Source organism: Aegilops tauschii, chromosome 7, assembly GCF_002575655.3.
Source record: "Aegilops tauschii subsp. strangulata cultivar AL8/78 chromosome 7, Aet v6.0, whole genome shotgun sequence".
Classification (NCBI taxonomy): Eukaryota; Viridiplantae; Streptophyta; class Magnoliopsida; order Poales; family Poaceae; genus Aegilops; species Aegilops tauschii.
Window position 1 is genome coordinate 200,981,577 of NC_053041.3, and position 24,326 is coordinate 201,005,902.

Here is a 24,326-nt window from a genome sequence, read left to right on the forward strand (position 1 = left end):
TACATCCCGTTTCTTTGTTGGCTTGTCCACAATGTTTGTGTCTTTCTTGCTCAGCCTGGAAGACGGCATGGTAAGTATTTGTCTGATTGGCAGGGTAGGGACGCTACCTGCATGATTGGCATTCTTGAAGCTTTCTCGCCATGGGATGGGGGTCTGGGGTATCCTAAGACATAAAAAGTTGACTCAGAGATGCTTAACGGGCAAGGTTACTCACCTTTGTTCAGCTCCTAAAGTTCTACCTCATTTCTCAACTTACAGTGCTCTACGTCAGCTTTGCAAAGTACTACTCCTTATGCACTAACATGTTAGCATCCTCATGCACTAAACGAATTCATATTTCTTGTAAGTCCCAATACAAAAATGTATCACAGTCAGCAGCAACGATTGTGGTATGATCGTGGGAGAACCCCTTGCTCCAACACCAACAAATGTCCTTTCGACAGCTATGAAGACCAATCACGGGCGTACCATTTTTTTTTGTTTGCAAAATATAATCTACTCCCTCCGTCCCATAATGTAAGATGTAGTGTTAAAAAAACATCTTACATTATGGGCGGAGGAGTAACATGCAAGATTATATGTCCAAAGGTTATGCCATGGAGTAAATAAATATATAGATGAATATCCCATCAACCATCCCCTTCGTGGAGTAAATGATGCTTTCGTCACATTCACATATATATGGCCGCAATATTCCACATTCAGTCGCAAAAGGCAAGAAGCATTGTTTTCTTTTACTCACAACTGTTGGAAATCCACATCTATGATGATGAGGAAACTAAGAAAGATGTAAAGAATAATAGGAATATGGGACATTGGGAAGGAAGCAACCATTATTCGTAGGATCTAGCAGGCTTTAGCCCATCACTTCTCTCCAAACTTTCCAAATATCGCTTACCGATCTAGTTGCTCTGTCACAAGAAATGCAACTGATGCTCTCTTCCTAGATTGTCGGAGTCATTACAATTCCAGCCCCAAGTGTTGATATGTGCCAACCTTAACTTCGGTTGTACACGGTTCTTCCTTCAAACTCGAGCAAATAAACTGCTCCTTCAAAATCTCCTTTTGTTTTTTGAGAATAAACTCCTTCAAACCGGAGCCAATAAGTTGCTCAACTGGATGGTGCTTCGGCTGGTGTCAACTGCGACAGATCCTTCTACAACATGTTGAGACCTTGTATTGTTCAACTTATACATCCAATATACTCTTTGGACATATTGAATGAATGCAGTTATTTAAGAGACATCATTACATAAATTTTATGATTCATTACAATTTTGTTACTGATGAAAGTATTGAGAACCAGGAAATCATTGAAACATGTGCTAAAATCACTAAAACAAGAAATAAATAATGAAAGCAAATATAGATGATGAAAACAATGCGAAAGAGTGCTAATGTACGGCTCATTCCTCTTTTCCTTTGTGGAGGGTTGCCTCCCTTATAGGGGTAAAGTTAGTCAAAAAGGGGAGATCATCAACAAACTGAAAAGGCAACTTAAGGATTATTTCTATTGGAAATATGCCCCAAAAGCAATACTAAATGTTATTATTTATTTTTATGTTGATAAGTAATGTTTATTTTCTGTGCTATAATTGCAATGATTCTTGAATATGAGAATATAAACACAAAATAAGTTTCTAGTCTCGTCTCTAAGACTATCACATGTGTTGCATGATGATATTTATGTTCTTATCACAGGGCATTGTTAAAGTCACAAGGAAGCCGACAACAATGAGTGCACATTGTTATTAGAACAATGGTGTTGAATAGACCCAGTCAAATGATATACTACGAGAACACATTGTCACATTGTTATTAGTATTATCAAAGAAGTGTTAACATATACTCACTTTTTTAGACCATGAGAGTATCAAGCACCTTCATACCAGACGGTGTACTTCGGAGTTTGCCAAACATTACTTGTAACAGGGTAATTATGACACCAACTTTCGGATACATCGAACAAGTATGTCAAAGGCACTTGATAACTCAAGATTGAAATTTGCTCCTCTGACAACATGTGCTTGGAATTTTTTTTCTGCTCACTTACACGCACATACCATTCGTATGAACACCGCACGCACATCCTACCCCTGTTAGCACCTTCGAGATACTGAGCCGACACAACATCTTGAAATTGACGAAGTCACCATAAACATCTTGTAGTCGATGAAAACGTCTACTCCCACTGAACGAACATCGCTGAAAAGTCTAGAATAAATCCTAGAAAATGCGAGCACCGGCGTCAAGTCTAAGACGTGAACCCTGGTGGGTTGGTTTCACCACAAGGAGTCTAACATCTGAACTAGGCTCAGTTCGTTGTACTTGAAAAATGTTACCGCGTATTCAAAAAAGTGTTCAAAAATATGTATATTTTTAAATGTACATCATGTATTTGAAAAATATTTAGCATGTATAAAAAATATATTTTATGTATGCACTAAAAATATACGTTGTGTACTGAGAAAAATTACAAATGTGTTAATAAAAATAAATTAGATAAAAAAGTAAAGAGAAAAAACAAAGAAAAACAAAGTATAACAAAGAAAAGAAGAAACCCAAACAAAACCAATGAAAAAATGAAGAATACACAAAGTATAATGAAGAAAAGAAGAAAAATCAAAGAAAGCCTGTGAAAAAACGCAATAAACATAAAAAATAAGCAGAAGCAGAGGAAATCTACAACAACACGAGCAACAGCAAGCGGCTTGCGCTAATGGGCTCGCCTGATAGTCGCCTTGTTGTAGGTGATTACTAATAGAAATCGGTACGAATGAGAAATAGCTCTCGCACTCCGTGGATTTGGTAACCTCAAATCTGGGGACTAACCAACCAGCAGTTATCATTAGGGGGTTTCCAAGGGTCACTCTTCTTTGGACCATGAGTGCGTCAAGTGGTGTGCCCAGTCGCCGCCACATGTCGCATGCCGGACACTCCCTCTTGATTTTATCTTTTTATTTTTCTGAATTTCGGGTTTTAGATTTTTTTGGACTTTTTTTTGTTTTTTTGCCCTTTTTTCTAGGTTTGCAAAGCACATCTTTGCTTCTTGAAAAAATATATGTCGTGCTTCTTGTGGAAGCACATGGAGTGCTTTTACGAGGAGCATAGATTGTTTTTTGTGAAAGGCACTTTTTATGTTTTCACAAGAAGTATAGATTTGCTTCTACGAAAAGCATAACTATACTTATACTTAAAAATAAAAAAGCACATCCCGTGCTTCTACAAGTAGCACAACATGTGCTTTCATAAAAAGTGAAAACCAAAAAAAAAGAAAGAAAAGCACGACCTGTCCTTTATAAAAAAACGCAACCATCATTTCAGGCCGAATTTTTTCTTTGTCTGTTGGCATTCGTCTTTTTCTGGTTTTATTTTTTTCAATTTTTTTGTATTCATTTTTTCCTTCAGGTTTTTTTTTCTGGTTTCCATTTTTTCATGAACAAAGTTCAGAAAAACCTATTAACATGTGATCTAATTTCAAAGATCGCAACGCGAGAAATCCAACAATGAAAACAGTTCGGTGTTTTTTGACGCACAATTCAAGATATAAAAACGAATCTACAGAAAAAAAGAAAAATCTCCAGCTTCAGCGCCAAAAAAGGTGGGGTGGGCTGGCGCGGTGAATCCATGTGATGTCCGGCCTGCCTTATCCGCAAGTTTGGTTTGTGTTTATGGAAGATGGTTTCGCTTGGACCTCTCATCGCCATCAAGTTGACTTGTCTGATACAGTTTCCATAAAGAAAAGAAAAAATGATGCTGACGCTGCTGCACATCCCTCCACTTCCGATCAATTCTCCTTCCTCTCCTCCTCCCCGCCGGCGCCGCTGCCCACCTCCCATGGCCGCCTTCGCCTCCGCCCCCCAGCAATCCAAGCCCCTCGTGCTCGGCTGCGGCGCCGTCTCCGTGGACTACCTCGCCACCGTCGCCTCTTTCCCCAACCCCGACGACAAGATCCGCAGCCTCGCGCTCAAGGTCGAGGGAGGTGGCAACGCCGGCAACGCCCTCACCGGAGCCGCTCGCCTGGGCCTCAGCCCAAGGATTATATCCAAGGTAAAGGCCGCACCCGCCCTTCACTACCACCACCTACCTAGTTCCTTCTCTCGACATCACCCCACTGATCTATGTATATGCATGCTCACTCCTTGCTCTTACTGCTGGAGTAGGCGTCCAATGATGCACTGGGAAAAAGCATTCTCAAGGAGCTGCAAGATGACGGAGTAGACACTTCCTATATGACGGTATAATACGGAACGCAATTGCCTTACCCCATTATTCCATTCCTATATGCAGCAGCATTCATCCATCCTAATCCTATTTCATGTATATGGCTATCTTCTTACTCCAGGTAGCAGATGGGGGGAATTCACCCTTCACCTATATAATCGTCGATAACCAGACGTGAGTGACAGATCAAAAGAACAAACTGTGCTGCTATCCTGTTTTTATACAAGTGGTCTTCATTCTCTTATTCCTTACCACTTTGTTTTGCAAATGACGATGAGTTACGGGTATTTTGCTCTTTACCACTGTTTTAATCCCCCTTCTTCGTTTCCAGGAAAACTCGCACTTGCATACACACTCCTGGTTATCCCCCAATGAAGCCAGAGGAGCTCACAAAGGAAAACTTGTTTGCTGCTTTACATGGCGTAGAAATGGTGTATTTTGATGTTAGACTGCACGAGACTGCTTTGCTTGTTGCAGAAGAGGTAATATTTTCCTGCCACAACATAACATTTCATCTTATTATAGGCATATTAAGAAACATGAGTGCATACATAATATTCGACTTCACTTCCATACATTGATGAGCAGCCAATAATATCAGAAACAAAAGTCTTGTGTTATGTGTGAATGTCGGCATGTCGCACAAAAGTCAACGCATAACTCCTTCTGTCTTAATGTTGCAATTTTTTTTCTGTTCTTGGTTTCTCTCTCGTCTACATTGGTGTTGAGATTGATCTTCGTTTATGGGATCAATCCAGTGCAGGCAAGCCAAAGAAAAATTCCTATTTTGGTCGACGCAGAGAAAAAGAGGGAAGGATTGGATGACCTCCTGAATTTTGCATCATATGTTGTATGCTCTGCAAAATTTCCTCAGGTGAGTTTTTTTATTTCCAATGACAACAGAGTATTACTGCTAAGCTCTGCTACATTATGTTGTATGCTGTAACTGTAGCTATGCCTCTTTAATCATTTACTGATATTACCTTAGTCAAGGAGTTTGATGTTTTGATAAGCTTGTGTGGATATCTTTTGTTTGGTGGTTATTTCTTAGCACAATTGATTAAGGTCATTTGAGCAGCAAGGCTTAGCTAATCACCTTGTCCGGCATCTGAGATCCCTAGTATTCCTATAGTTATATTCTTTTCACCTAATCTTAATATGCAGGCCTGGACAGGAGCCTCATCGACACCAGTTGCTTTGGTACACATGCTTCTAAGGTTACCTAATCTCAAGTTCGTTATTGTAACCCGGGGAGAAAAAGGTTGCTTAATGCTTGAAAGAAGTATGACAGGTGAGTTTATTGTAGTTCTCCATGTCAATTTTAGCTAAGCATTTCACAAAAAACAAACACGTAGGATGTGCATTTTGCTTACAAGGGATCTGATGGTGATTCCTTTTGATATAAAGAAACATATAATGGACAACTCAACTTGCAGATGCTTCTGAGACTGAGGAAACTGATGTAGAGGATCTGCTAGAATCTTTAGAGCAGAAAGTCGATTTGAGTTCTAGCATGGCAAAATGCGTTGCTTCAAAGGTATGCTATCTTTTTGTGGGTGTCTGCTCGCAGTAATTCTTGAATATGAAATTGAAGTTCTTTAGCTTGATGAAAGTAATAAACATAAACCTTGCAAAAAGGGTTCACTATAAAGAAAAATGGCAAAAATGTACCTATTTTAGTATGTTGAATTCTCTGTACGTTCTAAAATATATGAATAAAGTGTGTATGGTGGAGCGGAGCCTGGACTAGCAAAGGCAGTATTCTATAATTATATTGGTTTATGGTATAGCCTAATCTTCAAAGAAAACTTCCTACATGTCTTTTCTTTAAGCTCTAAAGATGTACATTTTCAATTTTCGCTCATCGGAAGCTTATCTGATTACACGAAACATTTCAGGCGTTCTCTGACTTTATTAGTAGCTCGTCATTTGAATTTGATTATTTTAGATAAAGATTTTGGAGTAAATATAAAGAAAACAATGCAAATTTTATATCGACAAATAATAATAACAGAAATCTATTGCTATTTAGTTATAATAAATATGATTTGTAAGAAATGAACCCACAAAAGAATTGTCCCGCGGGCTAAAGTTCCTGTCTCTGACGTACCTTTTTTGTTTCTAGTTGTCAGGGTGTATTTGCTATCTTTTTTAGTTACTAGCGGGGACTTATGATACCATGTGCTTCTTTTATAAACCTAGCTTATAAGATTCGAATTCACACTCCTGTTTTCCAGTTGACACGCTTCGTTATTTGTCTGCTTCTGTAGTCAAATTTGAGAATAAGTGCAGATGGGGTTGGCTCGATGAGTGGCAGGTTAATTATGGGTACAGCTGAAGATATACCATCTGAAGAGCTCATAGATACAACTGGTGCAGGTGATGCATTCATTGGAGCGGTTCTATATGGTAAGCATACAACTTCTTAAATGTTTGACTTCTGGATGGTAAGGGTAGTAGGTGATACAGAGCTCGGGCGGTGAGGCCCCTTTGATTGAAAGGAAGTATATGGCTTGTCTTTTTAATTTTAAACAGCCGTAACATGTGTTAGGTTTTCATCACTTCTGTTAGTGGGTCTTGTAATCTTTTCTCAGACATATCTTGCGGTAAACAATACGCTTCCATATGCCATGTCCTCGTATTCACATAATTTGTACTGCCAAAAGTGTTGAAGGTCTGATCATACTTGATGTGGAGTAAGGAATAGTAGACCCCCCCCCCCCCCCCCCCCCCCCCCCAAAAAAACCCATACCTCGGTGCTATTATATCTGATTTCCTTATCCATATGTCTTCGATATTTTGAACTGGAGGCAGCTTCTCTTTGTTATGAATCGTGACTGATGACCGCCGAGAGGCTTTCGATGAGCTGATTCATTGTGCCTCCTGATTAGGTTTATGCACCGGCATGCCAGTTGAGAAGATGCTGCCTTTCGCAGCACAAGTGGTAAGGCGCTGCGGCATCTGGGTGCTAGTGTTGTAAGTATTACGGATGAAAATGAAATGATAATGGTGTGTGCGTCTGTATTTTGATTTGCAGGCTGCTTGCAGCTGCAGAGCTTTGGGGGCCAGGACTGGTCTTCCTCATCTAACTGACCCGCGCCTGTCTCTCTAGTGTGCGCGTACTGGCCCGCCGGATCAATTTCTATTTCCTCGCTGTCTGTGGCCGTGGACCTTAATAATCCGATTCTGGTGTAGTAGCCTTCGGAAATCCTGTCTTGCTTTTATTGTGAAAATTGTGGCAATCGAGATTTACAGGGGATACAATTTTCTTCAGAAACCGTTGGTATATACTCATAGTGGCTTCCATACCTATCTCCTGGTATGATGAAGTCACCGCAAGCGTCTAACTGCTTTGGCTCTTGTACACATTTGTTGACCCAGGAACCGTAGAACAATCATTCTATGGTATTTTCATTAAAATAAGCATATATATATTTATATATATACAAAAGCCAAAAGAAAAAAAATGAAGAAAAGAAAATTACAAAGCCTCTTGGCCTATCCAATGCCAGTTCTTGCAAAGACTAGGTCTCAACTAATATGGGCTGTAATCCACTCTTTAAAATCACCTGCAAATTTAGGCGTAATCCTGTGAGTGAGAAGTAGTAGATCTTGTCCAAGAGAGAAGCACCAAGAGTTTGAAGTAGTTTACTGATGTTTAAAGATCCATCCATTCCTTTGCATCCAAACATGCCAACTTCCCATGATGATGATTATTAAAGCAATTCTGTTTTGCGAATACATAAAGCTTGCGTAGCATTTAGAGTACAAGAGGTGGTACAACACATGGTAGAGTACAAGAGGTGATACAACACATGACACAAACGATGCAAGAGGCGTGAACATAATGCTCGAAGCAGACAGGCATGAGATGCTCAGCCCAAACAAAGCAAAACACAACTAAGCTCGCTGTCCCGAGAAGCAACCAAACCAACAAGTAGACGACTAACATCTCCAAATCCAGAACCGAGGATGCCACGAGCAAACAGGACAACGCCTTCACACAGGAGAACGACTCCATGAAGGCTGTATAGGTAAACACAGTTAAACTTGCCGTAACTGAAGTATTGGGTTCACCTCAATGCTATGTCAGACAGCGGCAGCAAAATCGTTTGGATTCAGAGAGGAGACTAGGTTTTTGTGTTGCGTTCAACCCTGCAACTTTTCTCGTTTTTCTTCACTGTTATTTATACTGCGATTACATAAAGATAAGGAGAGTGATCCGAGCTTAACGGCCGTGCCATCCCACGTCCACTCGCCACCTCCCATGACGCCGCCATGCGCGCATGAGCTCGTGCCATCAGCCTAACTAACTTGGCTAAAACAAACTAAGAATCGGTCGGTGCACAAAAAGGCTCATGCACTAGCCGTTTTATTCCTAACTGAACTTGACTGACGACTAAACTAGGCGCAGGATTACAGAGACAACAAATCCCCCCTTAATCCTGATGCCCTGGCGAAATCTCCATGACTCCAAGTTTGAGCCTCATCTCCATGAATCTTGAACGGCCCAATGCCTTGGTAAGAACGTCGGCGAGCTGCCCGTTGGTTCCGATGTGCTCAACGTCCACCTTGCCTTCCCCGACCTTCTCACGAATGTAGTGATAACGAGTGTCGATGTGCTTGCTACGCTCGTGATGGACTGGGTTTTTGCAAAGCTCGATCGCGGACATATTGTCTATCCGCAGCTTCACCGTTGCCGGAGGTTTGCCGATCAGCTCCCCAAGAAGTCGACTCAACCACACACCTTGACACGCCGCCGTCGCCGCCGCAATGTACTCCGCCTCACAGGACGAAAGGGCGACAACCTTCTGCTTCTGCGACGTCCACGTGATGATGCCTGAGTTGAGGAAGAAGACGTATCCAGTCGTGCTCTTGCGATCGTCGAGGTCACCTGCGTGATCGCTATCACTGAACCCTATTAGAACAGGATCCGGTGTCTTCCCCTTCAGATAGCAGCATCCATATCCCGTCGTTCCGCTGATGTAGCGCAGCACTTGTTTCACCGCAGCCCAGTGTGCCGTCGTAGGAGCCTCCATGTACCTGCTCACCATGCCAACGGCGTGCGTGATGTCAGGCCTGGTGTTGCAGAGATACCGAAGGCTCCCGACGATGCTTCGAAAACGCGTGGCGTCGATGGCGTCACCAGGGCTCCCTTTGCACAGCTTCAGTCGTGGTTCCATCGGCGTGTGGCAGGCTTTGCAGCCAGCCATGCCGGCCGCCTCCAAAATCTTCAGGGCATAGGAGCTTTGGCAGATGGTGATCTCTCGTGCCTCCTGCTTCACTTCCAGCCCAAGGTAGTAGCTCAGCAGGCCGAGATCGCTCATGTCAAACAGATGATGCATCTGTTCCTTGAACGCTGCGATCTCCTCCTCGCAGGTGCCCGTGATGATCAGGTCGTCGACGTAGACGCCGACGATGAGAGTCGCCTTGCCGCTGCTCCTCTTGTACACAGCGTGCTCGAGCGGGCTCCGCTCAAATCCAAGCGAGACGAGAGATTCGTCCAGCTTGGCATTTCATGCCCGTGGCGCCTGACGAAGCCCATAGAGCGCCTTTCGCAGCCGCAACACCTTGTTCTCGTTGCCGACGCTGATGTACCACTGTGAGTGGCAGGTGCATCACATGGACGTAAAGTCCGCGTTCCTCAACGGCGATCTCTCGGAGGACACTGCCTGACAATTGGTATCAGAGAGGAGACTAGGTTTTTGTGTTGCGTTCAACCCTGCAACTTTTCTCGTTTTTCTTCACTGTTATTTATACTGCGATTACATAAAGATAAGGAGAGTGATCCGAGCTTAACGGCCGTGCCATCCCACGTCCACTCGCCACCTCCCATGACGCCGCCATGCGCGCATGAGCTCGTGCCATCCCACGATGCGCGCACAGCAGCCTAACTAACTTGGCTAAAACAAACTAAGAATCGGTCAATGCACAAACAGGCTCATGCACTAGCTGTTTTATTCCTAACTGAACTTGACTGACGACTAAACTAGGCGCAGGATTACAGAGACAACAGGCTAAGCATCATTATTCACGCAAAATGTTTAGGTAAATCTTGTATACTCAAGAGAATTTCATCCAAGACAGAGATTCTTCTGTTATATAGTAAAGAAAAAATCCATTTTACTACCCTGGATGAAGTGGGCGGTTCACTTTACCCCCTTATCTATTTTTTTTTACTTCTTTTACCGCCCAAACAAACCCAAATCGGACAAAACATCCTCATGGCTGGTTTTTCTCCACCCGCTGCTGATGTGGCACTAGTCAACGGTGTTTTTGACCTGGGTGGGGCCCTCTTGTCAGGTTTCTCTCACCTCTCTCTCTCTCTCTCTCTCTCTCTCTCTCCAGGTCGGATCTGCCGCCGCCTGAAGGAGCTCGCCCCGGGCTGATCCGGGCCCGAGCCACCCGTGCCCCACCTTCCTCATCGCGTCGCCCAGGAGCTGCCGCCCTCTCCCCGCCATCACGCTGGCGTCTTGCCAGAGGAGCCCCAACCCGCGCCATCGCGGATCGCCCCGCCCCCGCGCCGTCACCGCCTCGCCGACCCCGCCGGCCACGCCATCCCGCCGCCGCGCGAGCCCGCCCCGAGTACCCACCGCTGGTGGTTGCCTGATGTCTACTACACAACCTTCTTCTTGTAGACGTTGTTGGGCCTCCAAGTGCAAAGGTTTGTAGGACAGCAGCAAATCCCTCAAGTGGATGACCTAAGGTTTATCAATCCGTGGGAGGTGTAGGATGAAGATGGTCTCTCTCAAACAACCCTGCAACCAAATAACAAAGAGTCTCTTGTGTCCCCAACACACCCAATACAATGGTAAATTGTATAGGTGCACTAGTTCGGCGAAGAGATGGTGATACAAGTGCAAAATGGATAGTAGATATAGGTTTTTGTAATATGAAAATAGAAAAACAGCAAGGTAGCAAGCGATAAAAGTGAGCGTAAATGATATCGCAATGCTAGGAAACAAGGCCTAGGGTTCATACTTTCACTAGTGCAAGTTCTCTCAACAATAATAACATAATTGGGTCATATAACTATCCCTCAACATGCAACAAAGAGTCACTCCAAAGTCACTAATAGCGGAGAATAAACGAAGAGATTATTGTAGGGTACGAAACCACCTCAAAGTTATTCTTTCTGATCGATCTATTCAAGAGTCCGTAGTAAAATAACACGAAGCTATTCTTTCCGTTCGATCTATCATAGAGTTCGTACTAGAATAACACCTTAAGACACAAATCAACCAAAACCCTAATGTCACCTAGATACTCCAATGTCACCTCAAGTATCCGTGGGTATGATTATATGATATGCATCACACAATCTCAGATTCATCTATTCAACCAACACAAAGAACTTCAAAGAGTGCCCCAAAGTTTCTACCGGAGAGTCAAGACGAAAACGTGTGCCAACCCCTACGCATAAGTTCACGAGGTTACGGAACCCGCAAGTTGATCACCAAAACATACATCAAGTAGATCACGTGAATATCCCATTGTCACCACAGATAAGCACATGCAAGACATACATCAAGTGTTCTCAAATCCTTAAAGACTCAATCCGATAAGATAACTTCAAAGGGAAAACTCAATCCATTACAAGAGAGTAGAGGGGGAGAAACATCATAAGATCCAACTATAATAGCAAAGCTCGCGATACATCAAGATTGTACCACCTCAAGAACACGAGAGAGAGAGATCAAACACATAGCTACTGGTAGATACCCTCAGCCCCGAAGGTGAACTACTCCCTCCTCGTCATGGAGAGCGCTGGGATGATGAAGATGGCCACCGGCGAGGGATCCCCCCTCCGGCAGGGTGCCGGAACGGGTCTAGATTGATTTTCGGTGTCTACAGAGGCTTGCGGCGGCGGAACTCCCGATCTAGGTTATGTTCTGGAGGTTTGGGTATATAAAAGAGGTTTTGGCGTCGGGAACAAGTCAGGGGGGTCTTCGAGGCGGCCACGAGGTAGGGGGCGCGCCCAGGGGGTAGGGCGCGCCCCCACCCTCGTGGGTGCCTCGGGACTCTTCTGGCCCATCTCCGATACTCCGTGGGCTTCTTCTGGTCCAAAAATAATCTCCGTCAAGTTTCAGGTCAATTGGACTCCGTTTGGTATTCCTTTTCTGCAATACTCAAAAACAAGGAAAAACAGAAATTGGCACTGGGCTCTAGGTTAATAGGTTAGTCCCAAAAATCATATAAAATAGCATATAAATGTATATAAAACATCCTAGAAGGATAATATAATAGCATGGAACAATAAAAAATTATAGATACGTTGGAGACGTATCATTGCCACCACCGCCTCAACCCCGCGCGCCACCGCCTCCTGCCGACCCCGCCTAGCCCTGCTCTGCTCGCCGACGGGTGCAGCGACAGCTCTATCCCACACCCACCTGACAAGGGGGCCCACCCAGGTCAAAACCGCCGTTGTCAAGTGCCACATCAGCAGCGGGTCGAGAAAAACCAGCGAGGGGTGTTTTGTCCGATTTGGGTTTGTTTGGGGGGGGGGGGGTAAAAGAAGTAGAAAGATAGATTGGGGGGTAAAGTGAACCACCCACTTTATTTGGGATAGTAAAATGACATTTTTCTATAGTAAATCCACATAAGCCCGTCATTCTTGAACAAACGGACAGTCCCAAAGTAAGTGCAGAATTGTTTCATCAGAATGAGTGGTGCAAATGGCAGAACTATAGTTAGGCAAATGAAAGTTCTTTGGTGAAGGAGACTCCTGGTATTAATTATGTCATGTAAAAGCAAGTAGAAGAATTTTTTGTATCTTGGCATGACAACTTCTCCAAATGTTTTTGAAGATAATGTGCACATCTGGGGCCTGTCTCAAATCTTTATATGTCTGGATGAAGGAAAATTCTGAAGAATTCAATTGGTAGGCCCACCTATCATTTTTCCCGTTGCACTGAACACTATCCACCAAGGCCTGAAACTGGAGTAATTGTTCAAATGCGTGTGTAGAAAGAGGAGTATGAAAAAGCTCTATTAAATCATCCTTTTCCAAGGTGTCTTTAGTGGAAATGTCTTGCTGGCTGGCAAAAGAAAACAGTTCAGGGAATTGATGTTTGAGAATGTTTCCGGACCACTTATCATGCCAGAATTGGCTGTGTGCATCATGATGATGCAGAGGCCGGGGTCTTTCCCCTTTTCGAAAAGAAAAAAAACTTATCATGCCAGAGCATAATAGGATTAATTTGGAGATATCATTCCACCAAAAAGAGTCCACCTTACCGGCCACCAAAGATAAAGATGCAATTATGTCATGAAATGCAATTGTGTTAGGAGCGGGTTTTTCTTTGGTTAAAAGGTACTTCAAATTTGGAACGAGCATGAAGAGATTACCGAGACTTCTTTCTTTTTTGAGATTTTCTGACAGCCAATTATTGAAAATGCAACATCATTTTTTATCTTTAAGGGAAGTATTTCGAATCGGCCGGCGGTACGTTCACCATGGGATATTATTTTGACTCTTATAGACAAATTTCTTGAAGTGTGGTGATGTTAGGTAAATTCACTACATGGACACAAGGTAGGATTAACCATCCGTGCACACGTAACCAAACAACCGACCATTGCATTTGGAGAGCATAGACTTGTAACCAAACACCATGTGTCTGTTTTCTTCAGTCTGGTTGAAGGGTATGCAGACAACCAAACTGGATGCAGAACATAGTCTAGAGGCTGTTTTTCCTCAGCTAGGCTCCACCGAGTTAGGTTCATCGAAAACAGAAAAATGATGTGAGTAATTAAACAGGCCCATAATGCACGCAATTAGCAAAGGACATAAGCAACTCAACGTCTGATCTTCCGAGTGCGAGCTCCACTGAGCTCGATATTTAAAAATAATAATCAAAAACATATATAAACAATTCAAAAGATAAAAAATCAAAACTTGTATGTGTTTAGTATTGATTTGTAAAATTTTCTTTAAAAATATTGTGATTTGTAGGTTGTACAGAAAAAAGCAAAATTCCAACCCAACAACAAAAAAATCGACTCATTTGGAAATACATATTTTTATGTATGCCATATGTAAAAATATAATTGTTGGGGATATTACTACTGGGTGTAAACCGGCCAGGAGAGGCCGGGTTATCCCCATAATTAGTTATTATATTTGAAGCCCACAAAGACAAAGATGATGGCGCTTTATGAAGGCCCAGGGCCCAAAGGCGGATTAAGGCCTGTAGTCATAAACCGACATTGATATGTAAGCTTGTGTTGTAAGGCAGAAATAGTAGAGACCGGGCAGGACACGTTTATGAGCCGGCCTCGGAATCTTGTAAACCGGCGGGCATCAACCCATATATATAAGGGGACGACCCGACGGCGGTTTAGGGACAACAAACAACAACTCGAGAACCAGGCAAAGCGGATTCGCTCCCTGGTCATCGAAACCTCAGCAATTCAACAACAACTGGATCGTAGGCTTTTACCTTCACCGCAAGGGGCCGAACCAATATAAACTCTCTGCGTCCTTTGTCCACTTTAACCCCTTTAAGCTAACCCGTCGCGATGGCTCCACGACTAAGTCCTTTCTCTAGGACATCTGCCATGACAAAACCACGACAGTTGGCGCCCACCGTGGGGCTATCACACGATGGTTTCGAGTTCTTAGAGGGCAACTTCGAAGGGCTCAAGGGATACGCTGTGGGCCGGATGACCAAGAGTCGTCGCGGCAAGCTCTACATCGACGACGCAGGTTGGGGCCCCGAGGTCGGCTCAATCGAGTACGGGTACCGGGTCCCCTTCGGCGGCATCCATGTTTTCATTGGCAAGATCGACGAACTGGGCCCTGAGCCAGACATCTGCACCGACATCGTCGAGATGGCTCAGCGTGCGAGACCTGCCCGGGTTCAGCCTGCCATGAAGCGTGCCTTCGTGGGAGTCATCCATGGAGCGGAATCTGAGGATAGATCGGCATCTGGTGGTGAGACCGTCGTTTATTCTGATGATGAGTCATCGACCGGAGAGACCGAGTCACTGTACCAGTTGCAAGATGGCCGGATTGGGGGCTGTTCCGATGGTGACAGTATTCCGGACCCCTTTGATCCACCAAACCGGGTTGCGATCTTCATGGCCGGTACGCAGCCAGCGCTCCACTCTTCGACCGCAGCGGCGATGGTTTCCGGATCAGTAGCAGCGACAGCGGCCGGGCAGGAGGCCCGTGCGACTGCCGGCTCAGGTTTTATCTGATTTATTTGACGCTCTGGCAACACTGATGGCGGAAGTTAACCCGGCGAATCAAGATGAGCATAATGCGGAAATCGCAAAAGTGAAAGATCAGATAGCTCAGGCCAAGGCCGACCTGGCAGCTGAGGATACCAGGATGGCTGCGGAACGAGCCGCATTGGATGCACAGGCTTACCGGCTTATGTTGGATCAGAGCGCGTCAAACGATGTCATGAGGAGAAGATACCGGTCTCACCTGCCGCCGGTTTATGAGGCCAGGAACCTCTTTAATACCCCAGGAGCAGGGACCAGTAATCCGCCAGTGGTAAACCGGGCGGAGGCACCTGGAACGGGGGCGCCGGTTCAGCCGCGTCCAACGGATCCGCCTCGTCAGAACAACGTTCCGTCACAGCACGTCCCAACACCATCGGGTCATTACTCTAACCCGATGGATAACATTGTCGCTGCCGCTTCACGACTGGCGGCTCTCCCGATCGAAGGAGAGTCCCCAGTAGCGGTCGAGACGCGACGGGCTAGGGAGCTCCTTCAGACAGCCTTGACTCAGCAGCAGGCTTATTCATACAGCCGCGAAAGGATCCATTCTACTCCCCGCCCAAGCTGAAGTTACAGCAGGCATATGGATGAACCGGCTGTGTCAAGTAGTGCGCGAAACCGTAATCCGCCCCATGGCCATAACCCGGTGGGTGGCGGTGGTGATGCTCAGGATGTGGTGGATCGTGCTAGGGCACATCGAGAGGCCGAGTTAGCGGCGCAGCATGAAGCCCGCCAACTTACTCCGATTCGTCCAACCACGTCGGTGGAACCAGGGGTTACTTCCAGCTCTTTGGGGGTACCGTGTCTCGTCCTAGCGCTGTGTAATGTGCGGCTGCCCAAGGATTTCAAGGGCCCATGTAAGGTGCCGAATTATACTGCCAATTTATCCCCTGAGTCATGGGTTGAAAGCTATGAGATGACAATGGAGATGCTGGATGTGGATGATGCGGCGTGTGCTAAATACTTCACCATGATGTTGGAAGGAACGGCTCGCACTTGGTTGAAAAACTTGCCAGCTAACTCCATTGGGTCATGGGCCGAGTTGAGGGCCCGGTTTATTCAAAATTTCAAAGACACGTGCAAGCAGCCCATGTCAATTGTGGACTTAGCTGCTTGTGTCCAGGAGGAAGGAGAATCAACAACCCATTGGGTGCGCCGGGTTTCGGAAATTTTGCATTCATCAGACCGCATCAATGTTGATACCGCAGTCTTAACATTGGAAGGCAATTGCCGGTTTACACCTCTGAAGTTGAAGTTGGGACGGCTCAAACGTCACTGCAATGACATGGGGACTCTTATGGCAGCCTTGGTGAAGTATGCCGATTCTGATAGTACCAAGGATCCTGAATCTGATGATGACAAGACAGGGAAGGGAAAGAAGAGCGGCAGCACCAAAGGGCAGCAGCATAACCCGGCGGGTCATGGAAACAGCGGTAAGCGTAAAGCGGATAACAGTTTAGATTTTGTGGCTAACACCAACGCGAAGGACAAAGGCCAGCGTCGTAAGGGTAAACCGCCCCAGCGTGTGTTGGAAATATGCCCTAGAGGCAATAATAAAATGGTTATTATTGTATTTCCTTGTTCATGATAATTGTCTATTGTTCATGCTATAATTGTATTAACTGGAAACCATAATACATGTGTGAATACACAGACCACAACATGTCCCTAGTAAGCCTCTAGTTGACTAGCTCGTTGATCAATAGATGGTTATGGTTTCCTGACCATGGACATTGGATGTCATTGATAACGGGATCACATCATTAGGAGAATGATGTGATGGACAAGACCCAATCCTAAGCATAGCACAAGATCGTGTAGTTCGTTTGCTAGAGCTTTTCTAATGTCAAGTATCATTTCCTTAGACCATGAGATTGTACAACTCCCAGATACCATAGGAATGCTTTGGGTGTATCAAACATCACAACGTAACTGGGTGGCTATAAAGGTGCACTACAGGTATCTCCGAAAGTGTCTGTTGGGTTGGCACGAATCGAGACTAGGATTTGTCACTCCGTATGACGGAGAGGTATCTCTGGGCCCACTCGGTAATGCATCATCATAATGAGCTCAGTGTGACTAATGAGTTAGCCACGGGATCATGCGTTACAGAACGAGTAAAGTGACTTGCCGGTAACGAGATTGAACGAGGTATTGGGATACCGACGATCGAATCTCGGGTAAGTAACATACCGATAGACAAAGGGAATTGTATACGGGATTGATTGAATCCCCGACATCGTGATTCATCCGATGAGATCATCGTGGAACATGTGGGAGCCAATATGGGTATCCAGATCCCGCTATTGGTTATTGGCCGGAGAGGTGTCTCGGTCATGTCTGCATGGTTCCCGAACCCGTAGGGTCTACACACTTAAGGTTCGGTGACGCTAGAGTTGTTATGGGAAATAGTATGTGGTTACCGAAGGTTGTTCGGAGTCCCGAATGAGATCCCAGACATCACGAGGAGTTCCGGAATGGTCCGGCGGTGAAGATCGATATATTGGACGAAGGGTATTGGAGTCCGGAAGTGTTCCGGGGGTACCAGGCTATGGCCAGCATGACCGAAAGGTGTTTCGGGAGCCCCGGCAAGTGTTGGAGGGCCTCATGGGCCAAAGGGGAAGTGGCAAACCAGTCCACTAAGGGGTGGTGCGCCCCCCACACCCTTTCCCACGTTACTTGGGGTGGTGGGGCGCCTCCACCTGGCTTGGGAGGCAAGCCTCCACCTGCTTGGCTTGGGGGGCAAGTCTCCCTAGGATTTTCCCTAGGGAGATCCAATCTGCTTGGCCGCCGCCCCCTAGGGGAAACCCTAGGGCGCCTCCCCCTCTCCCCTTGCCCCTATATATAGTGGAGGGGTGGGAGGGCAGCCGCACCTCTTCCCTGGCGCAGCCCTCTCCTCCTCCAACTCCTCCTCCTCCTCCGTAGTGCTTGGCGAAGCCCTGCCGGAGAACCACGAGCCCCATTGCCACCATGCCGTCGTGCTGCTGGAGTTCTCCCTCAACTTCTCCTCTCCCCTTGCTGGATCAAGAAGGAGGAGACGTCCCCGGGTTGTACGTGTGTTGAACGCGGAGGCGCCGTCCGTTCGGCGCTAGATCGGATCTTCCGCGATTTGAATCGCCGCGAGTACAACTCCATCAACCACGTTCTTGTAACGCTTCCGCTTAGCGATCTTCAAGGGTATGAAGATGCACTCCCTCTCTCTCGTTGCTAGCATCTCCTAGATTGGTCTTGGTGACACGTGGGAGAATTTTGAATTATTGCTACGTTCCCCAACAGCGTGGTGGAATACCAAGTCCCAATCCGGAGCGCCTGTCTCACTTGTTAAACCAGCCTTGCCCGAAACACGGGTCGCGGGATAAGCCGGCCATGCACCTCTGGAAGGATTGTTATATTATGCAGGAGTTCACAAATTCAGATTTTTTTGGTATGATCATGGACCGGGCGACGGTTCAGGCCCCGGATCTCATGGGCCGGGTTACGGTGGAGGCAGCTCCGGTTCAGGTTTTCACGGTAATCAGAGCGGACAGGGCAATCAAGGCAATCAAGGCAACCAGGGTGGTTATAATCATCAGGGGAATCAACAGCAGCAGCAGTCGGGTTACCAGAGCAACCCGAAGCAATTGAACAGTGGGCAGTACCATGTCTTCACCACTAGCCTCTGTAAGCGCAATCAGAAGCTTCATAAAAGGGCAGTGAACTCCGTTGAACCGGCGGTGCCCCGTTACTTACGCTGGTCTGAACAACCCATTGTATGGAGTCGAGAGGATCATCCACCCCGGGTTGATAATCTGGGTCATCTGGCATTGGTGGTGGCACCTCAGGTTGGAGGTTATAAGTTCACCAGGGTACTCATGGATGGAGGGATTAGTATCAATATCCTTTATTATGAAACCTTCCGTCGCATGGGGTTAACAGGCAAAAATCTTAAACCGTCCAACACGGTCTTCCATGGTGTGGTGCCTGGTAAATCGGCGTATCCAGTTGGTAAGATAGCCCTGGAGGTTGCTTTTGGAGATGAGCATGATTCAAGGTCAGAGACATTGATTTTTGAAGTGGTGAAAATCAAGAGCCCGTATCATGCCCTGTTTGGACGGCCGGCTTATGCTAAGTTCATGGCAAGGCCCTGTTATGTCTATCTGCAGCTCAAAATGCCGGGTCATAAGGGGACCATCACGGTTCATTGGAGCCGTAAGATCTCTGTAACACCCTGGGAATCATGCTACAGTAACTCCCTGTGATTAAGCTAATCATGTTGCTAAACAGGGCTTGATCACATTTGAATCACCTTCCTTTTCTAACTCCTAGTTCAAACTTCAAATATAATTAAAGTGAAAAATAAAAGTTTTCAAAAACTCAAACAAAAATGTTCTGTGGGTGCTAAATAATACACTGGCAATTATGGTGGAGAAAACTCCTTCTTATAAAATGCCTAAATACTTTAAATGAAATATAACAGAAAAGGAAATAAACAAATAAAAGGAAAACAGAAAACAAAACAGAACAGAAAAAGAAAAAAAAGGAGCAGGCCTTCCCCCCCCACTGGACCCGTGGCCCATCTGCACCGAACCCCCCCCCGGCCCAAACTGGGCCGCACCCCCGCACCCCCCGACCCCGGCCCAGCCCACCTCTCCTCCCTCGCCCCCTTCCCTGTTCCCCCGACCGGGTCGGAACAGGGGCGCGCGCTCCCGCCCGACCACCTCGCCGGCACCGACGCCGGAGAGGATAAGGGCGCCAGCGGCCCCCGCCTCCTCGGGCCTCTCTCCCACTCACCCCGCTCACTCCCTCGGCCTCTGCGCCTCTCCCCCCGCCAGATCCACCTCTCTCTCCCCTTCGATCTCCTCTGCCCGCGCGTGCTCGCCGCCGTTCACCATCGAACTCGCGGCCACCGTGCCCCGATCGCCCCGACGACGTGCCCGAACGACTTCCCGCCGTCGACTACGCCCTCGGGAACGAGCCGAGCGCCTCTGCACCGGCCTCCCCGAGCTCGTCTTCAACCTACGGCCGCCGTCGTTCGTCGCCGATTCCGGCTACCCCGCGCCCTCCCCGAGCTCACTGCCACTCCCTACAGCCTCGCAGTGAGCCTCTCCTTCTCCTCCCCCTCTCCGTTAGCTCGCTCGCGCTCCGTAGCTGCTCCCCACGCGCGCCCGAACGCCACGCCGCGGAGCTCGCCGCCGGCGTGTCTCCGGTGACCAAATGGTCACGGGCGTAGGCCCGCTAGCCCGACCCCACCGTGCCGCGCCCGCCTAGGTAGTTAGTTCGGCCGTTCGCGCGCTCTAACGCAGCTTCCGTCGGGCACCCGTAGCACCTCGCCGCCGGCGAGCTCGTAGCGGTCGTCCCCGGCCGTTTCAGCCCCTCCGACCACCGCCGTTGGACGCGCGACGTCGAGCCGCGTCGAACGCGCCCAGCCCCGCCCCCGCAAACCCACTGTGGGTGAAACCCGCGCCCCTCCCGCGCGCGCCGCCGTGCGTTTTGGTCGCCGGCGTTGCTCCGGCGCCGGCCGCCGACGTGGCAGGCCTGGGGCCACCCCAGTGCCCCTGCTAGTGGCCCCCACGGGCCCCAGTTGACTGGGTTGACCCAGTCAACTGCTGACTGGGCAGGCCCAGTCACTGACATGCGGGCCCCGCCGCAAAAATAAAAGAAAAAGAAAATGTTTTATAAATAAAAATAATTATTTTAACTAATCACTCACTGACATGTGGGGCCCACCCCTCTAATTATACTGTTAGATTAGTTTAAATAGATATTAGAATAACAGAGACTGACATGTGGGTCCCACTGGACCCACCTGTCTGGTTTGACTGGTCAGCCGACCTGTTGACTTGCTGACGTCAGCATGGCCTCATGCTGACGTCATAATTCATTTTTCTTAATATAAATAATTCCAGAAATTCAAATAAACTTTGAAAATTCATATCTTTTAAACCGTAACTCGGATGAAAATGTTTTCTATATGAAAGTTGCTCAGAACGACGAGACGAATCCGGATACGCAGTCCGTTCGTCCACCACACCTCCCTAACCTATCGAACTAGCAACTTTCCCCCTCCGGTCCGTCTGTCCAAAAACGCGTAACATCGGGAATACCTCCCGGATGTCCCCCCCCTTCACCGATACCACCTGCTGTCGCGTTAGGACACCCCTAGCACCGCTCATTGTCATGTCACGCATCGTCATGCTTATGTTTGCATTGTATTTACTGTTTCTTCCCCCTCTTCTCTCCGGTAGACTACGAGACCGACACTGCTGCTGCCCAGTTCGACTACGGAGTCGACGACCCCTCCTACTTGCCAGAGCAACCAGGCAAGCCCCCCCCCCTTGATCACCAGATATCGCCTACTCTTCTCTATACTGCTTGCATTAGAGTAGTGTAGCATGTTACTGCTTTTCGATATCCTATCCTGATGCATAGCCTATCCTTGCTACTACTGTTGTTACCTTTACCTGCAATCCTACATGCTTAGTATAGGATGCTAGTTTTCCATCAGTGGCCCTACACTCTTGTCCGTCTGCCATGCTATACTACTGGGCCGTGATCACTTCGGGAGGTGATCACGGGTATATACTATATACATTATATACATGGCACATGTGGTGACTAAAGTCGGGTCGGCTCGTTGAGTACCCGCAAGTGATTCTGATGAGGGGGCTGAAAGGACAGGTGGCTCCACCCCGGTAGAGGTGGGCCTGGGTTCCTGACAGCCCCCGACTGTTACTTTATGGCGGAGCGACAGGGCAGGTTGAGACCGCCTAGGTGAGAGGTGGGCCTGGCCCTGGTCGGCGTTCGCAGATAAACAACACGCTTAACGAGTTCTGGGTATTTGATCTGAGTCTGGCCATTTGGTCTATACGCACTAACCATCTACGTGGGAGTAGTTATGGGTATCCCGACGTCGTGGTATCAGCCGAAGCTCTTTTGACGTCAGCGACTGAGTGGCGCGCGCCGCATTGGACCGTAAGCTCGCGCTTGTATTAAGGGGGCTAGGTCTGCTTCCGGCCGCGTACGCAACGTGCAGGTGTGCATAGGGCGATGGGCCCAGACCCCTGCGCGCATAGGTTTAGACCGGCGTGCTGACCTCTCTGTTGAGCCTAGGTGGGGCTGCGACGTGTTGATCTTACGAGGCCGGGCATGACCCAGAAAAGTGTGTCCGGCCAAATGGGATCGAGCGTGTTGGGTTATGTGGTGCACCCCTGCAGGGAAGTTTATCTATTCGAATAGCCGTGTCCCTCGGTAAAAGGACGACCCGGAGTTGTACCTTGACCTTATGACAACTAGAACTGGATACTGAATAAAATACACCCTTCCAAGTGCCAGATACAACCCGGTGATCGCTCTCTAACAGGGCGACGAGGAGGGGATCGCCGGGTAGGATTATGCTATGCGATGCTACTTGGAGGACTTCACTCTATTCTCTTCTATATGCTGCAAGATGGAGATGTCCAGAAGCGTAGTCTTCGACAGGACTAGCTATCCCCCTTTTAATTCTGGCATTCTGCAGTTCAGTCCACTGATATGCCCCTTTACACATATACCCATGCATTTGTAGTGTAGCTCCTTGCTTGCGAGCACTTTGGATGAGTACTCACGGTTGCTTCTCTCCCTCTTTCCCCCCCTTCCTATCTATCTGATTGTCGCAACCAGATATTGGAGTCCAGGAGCCAGACGCCACCGTCGACGACGACACCTACGACACTGGAGGTGCCTACTACTACGTGCAGGCCGCTGACGACGACCAGGAGTAGTTAGGAGATCCCAGGCAGGAGGCCGGCGCCTCGTTCGATCTGTATCCCTGTTTGTGCTAGCCTTCTTAAGGCAAACTTGTTTACCTTATGTCTGTACTCAGATATTGTTGCTTCCGCTGACTCGTCTATGATCGAGCACTTGTATTCGAGCCCTCGAGGCCCCTGGCTTGTATTATAATGCTTGTATGACTTATTTATGTTTTAGAGTTGTGTTGTGATATCTTCCCGTGAGTCCCTGATCTTGATCGTACACATTTGCGTGCATGATTAGTGTACGGTCAAATCGGGGGCGTCACAAGTTGGTATCAGAGCCGACTGCCTGTAGGAATCCCCCTTTCCACACTCCTTGGCCGAAGTCGAGTCTAGACATTACAAACATTTTACTAACATGTTTGTGTGTCTTACGGGCCCACGTCGCCATTGGGTGGTACTAGGATCTTTTACTCCTCGACCTTTACTCTGGGACTCTGAACTCTCTTCTACTCGGGTTAAACGAATTTACTAACTCTAACACTAGGATCCCGTGACCACATTCACCCCAAAGTTGGATAAGCCATAGTTGTTTCTCAGAATAGTATTTTGAACAATTCACACACTGTCATTTGACTCCTTTGAAACGTCTTGGCTTTCAGATGGAACCCACGAGGCAGGTCGTGCGCCACACGACGGCCATTGGTGCCTCGGGATCACCTGCGGTGCTAGCTGAGATGATGACCTATCTGGGTTATCGCTGGCACCCTGAGTACACCGTCTACGAGGAGTACCAGGACTTTAACCAGGAGCAGTACCGTGCCATCGTCCACCTCTACTCTCGGGAGTACGACTCCACTACTGTGCTGCACACCGCACATGGTGTTGGTGTGACCATCGATATGGCTGTCCACGATGCTGCCTATGCTGCTCTGACACGTCTTCGTGGAGAGTATCAGGAGTTGGACACCTCCCCTTTCAGGCACATTGCTATCGCGTCTGATGTTGGTGCGGAGGGATACTATACTGCTGCCTACTCCACTGTCACCCGAGAGCCCTACTACCATCAGCACCTGGTTCTGCATGCTGATGGGCTGGATCGAGCTAACCGAGCTCTTCGCCACGAGATGTACACCACCCGTCAGCACCTTTACCGTG

At 47.4% G+C, this 24,326-nt stretch overlaps 1 protein-coding gene across 1 annotated transcript; it reads left to right on the forward strand.

Annotated features, from left to right (window-relative positions):
• Positions 1–3,699: 3,699 nt before the first annotated feature.
• Positions 3,700–7,571, forward strand: LOC109748441 (uncharacterized). Its single transcript, XM_020307466.4, has 10 exons — positions 3,700–4,050; positions 4,164–4,238; positions 4,346–4,398; positions 4,556–4,706; positions 4,988–5,098; positions 5,389–5,515; positions 5,661–5,761; positions 6,495–6,633; positions 7,116–7,168; positions 7,262–7,571. The coding sequence occupies exons 1-10, from the start codon at positions 3,751–3,753 to the stop codon at positions 7,334–7,336; spliced, it is 1,185 nt and encodes a 394-aa protein (XP_020163055.1). The 5' UTR covers positions 3,700–3,750; the 3' UTR covers positions 7,337–7,571.
• Positions 7,572–24,326: the final 16,755 nt, after the last annotated feature.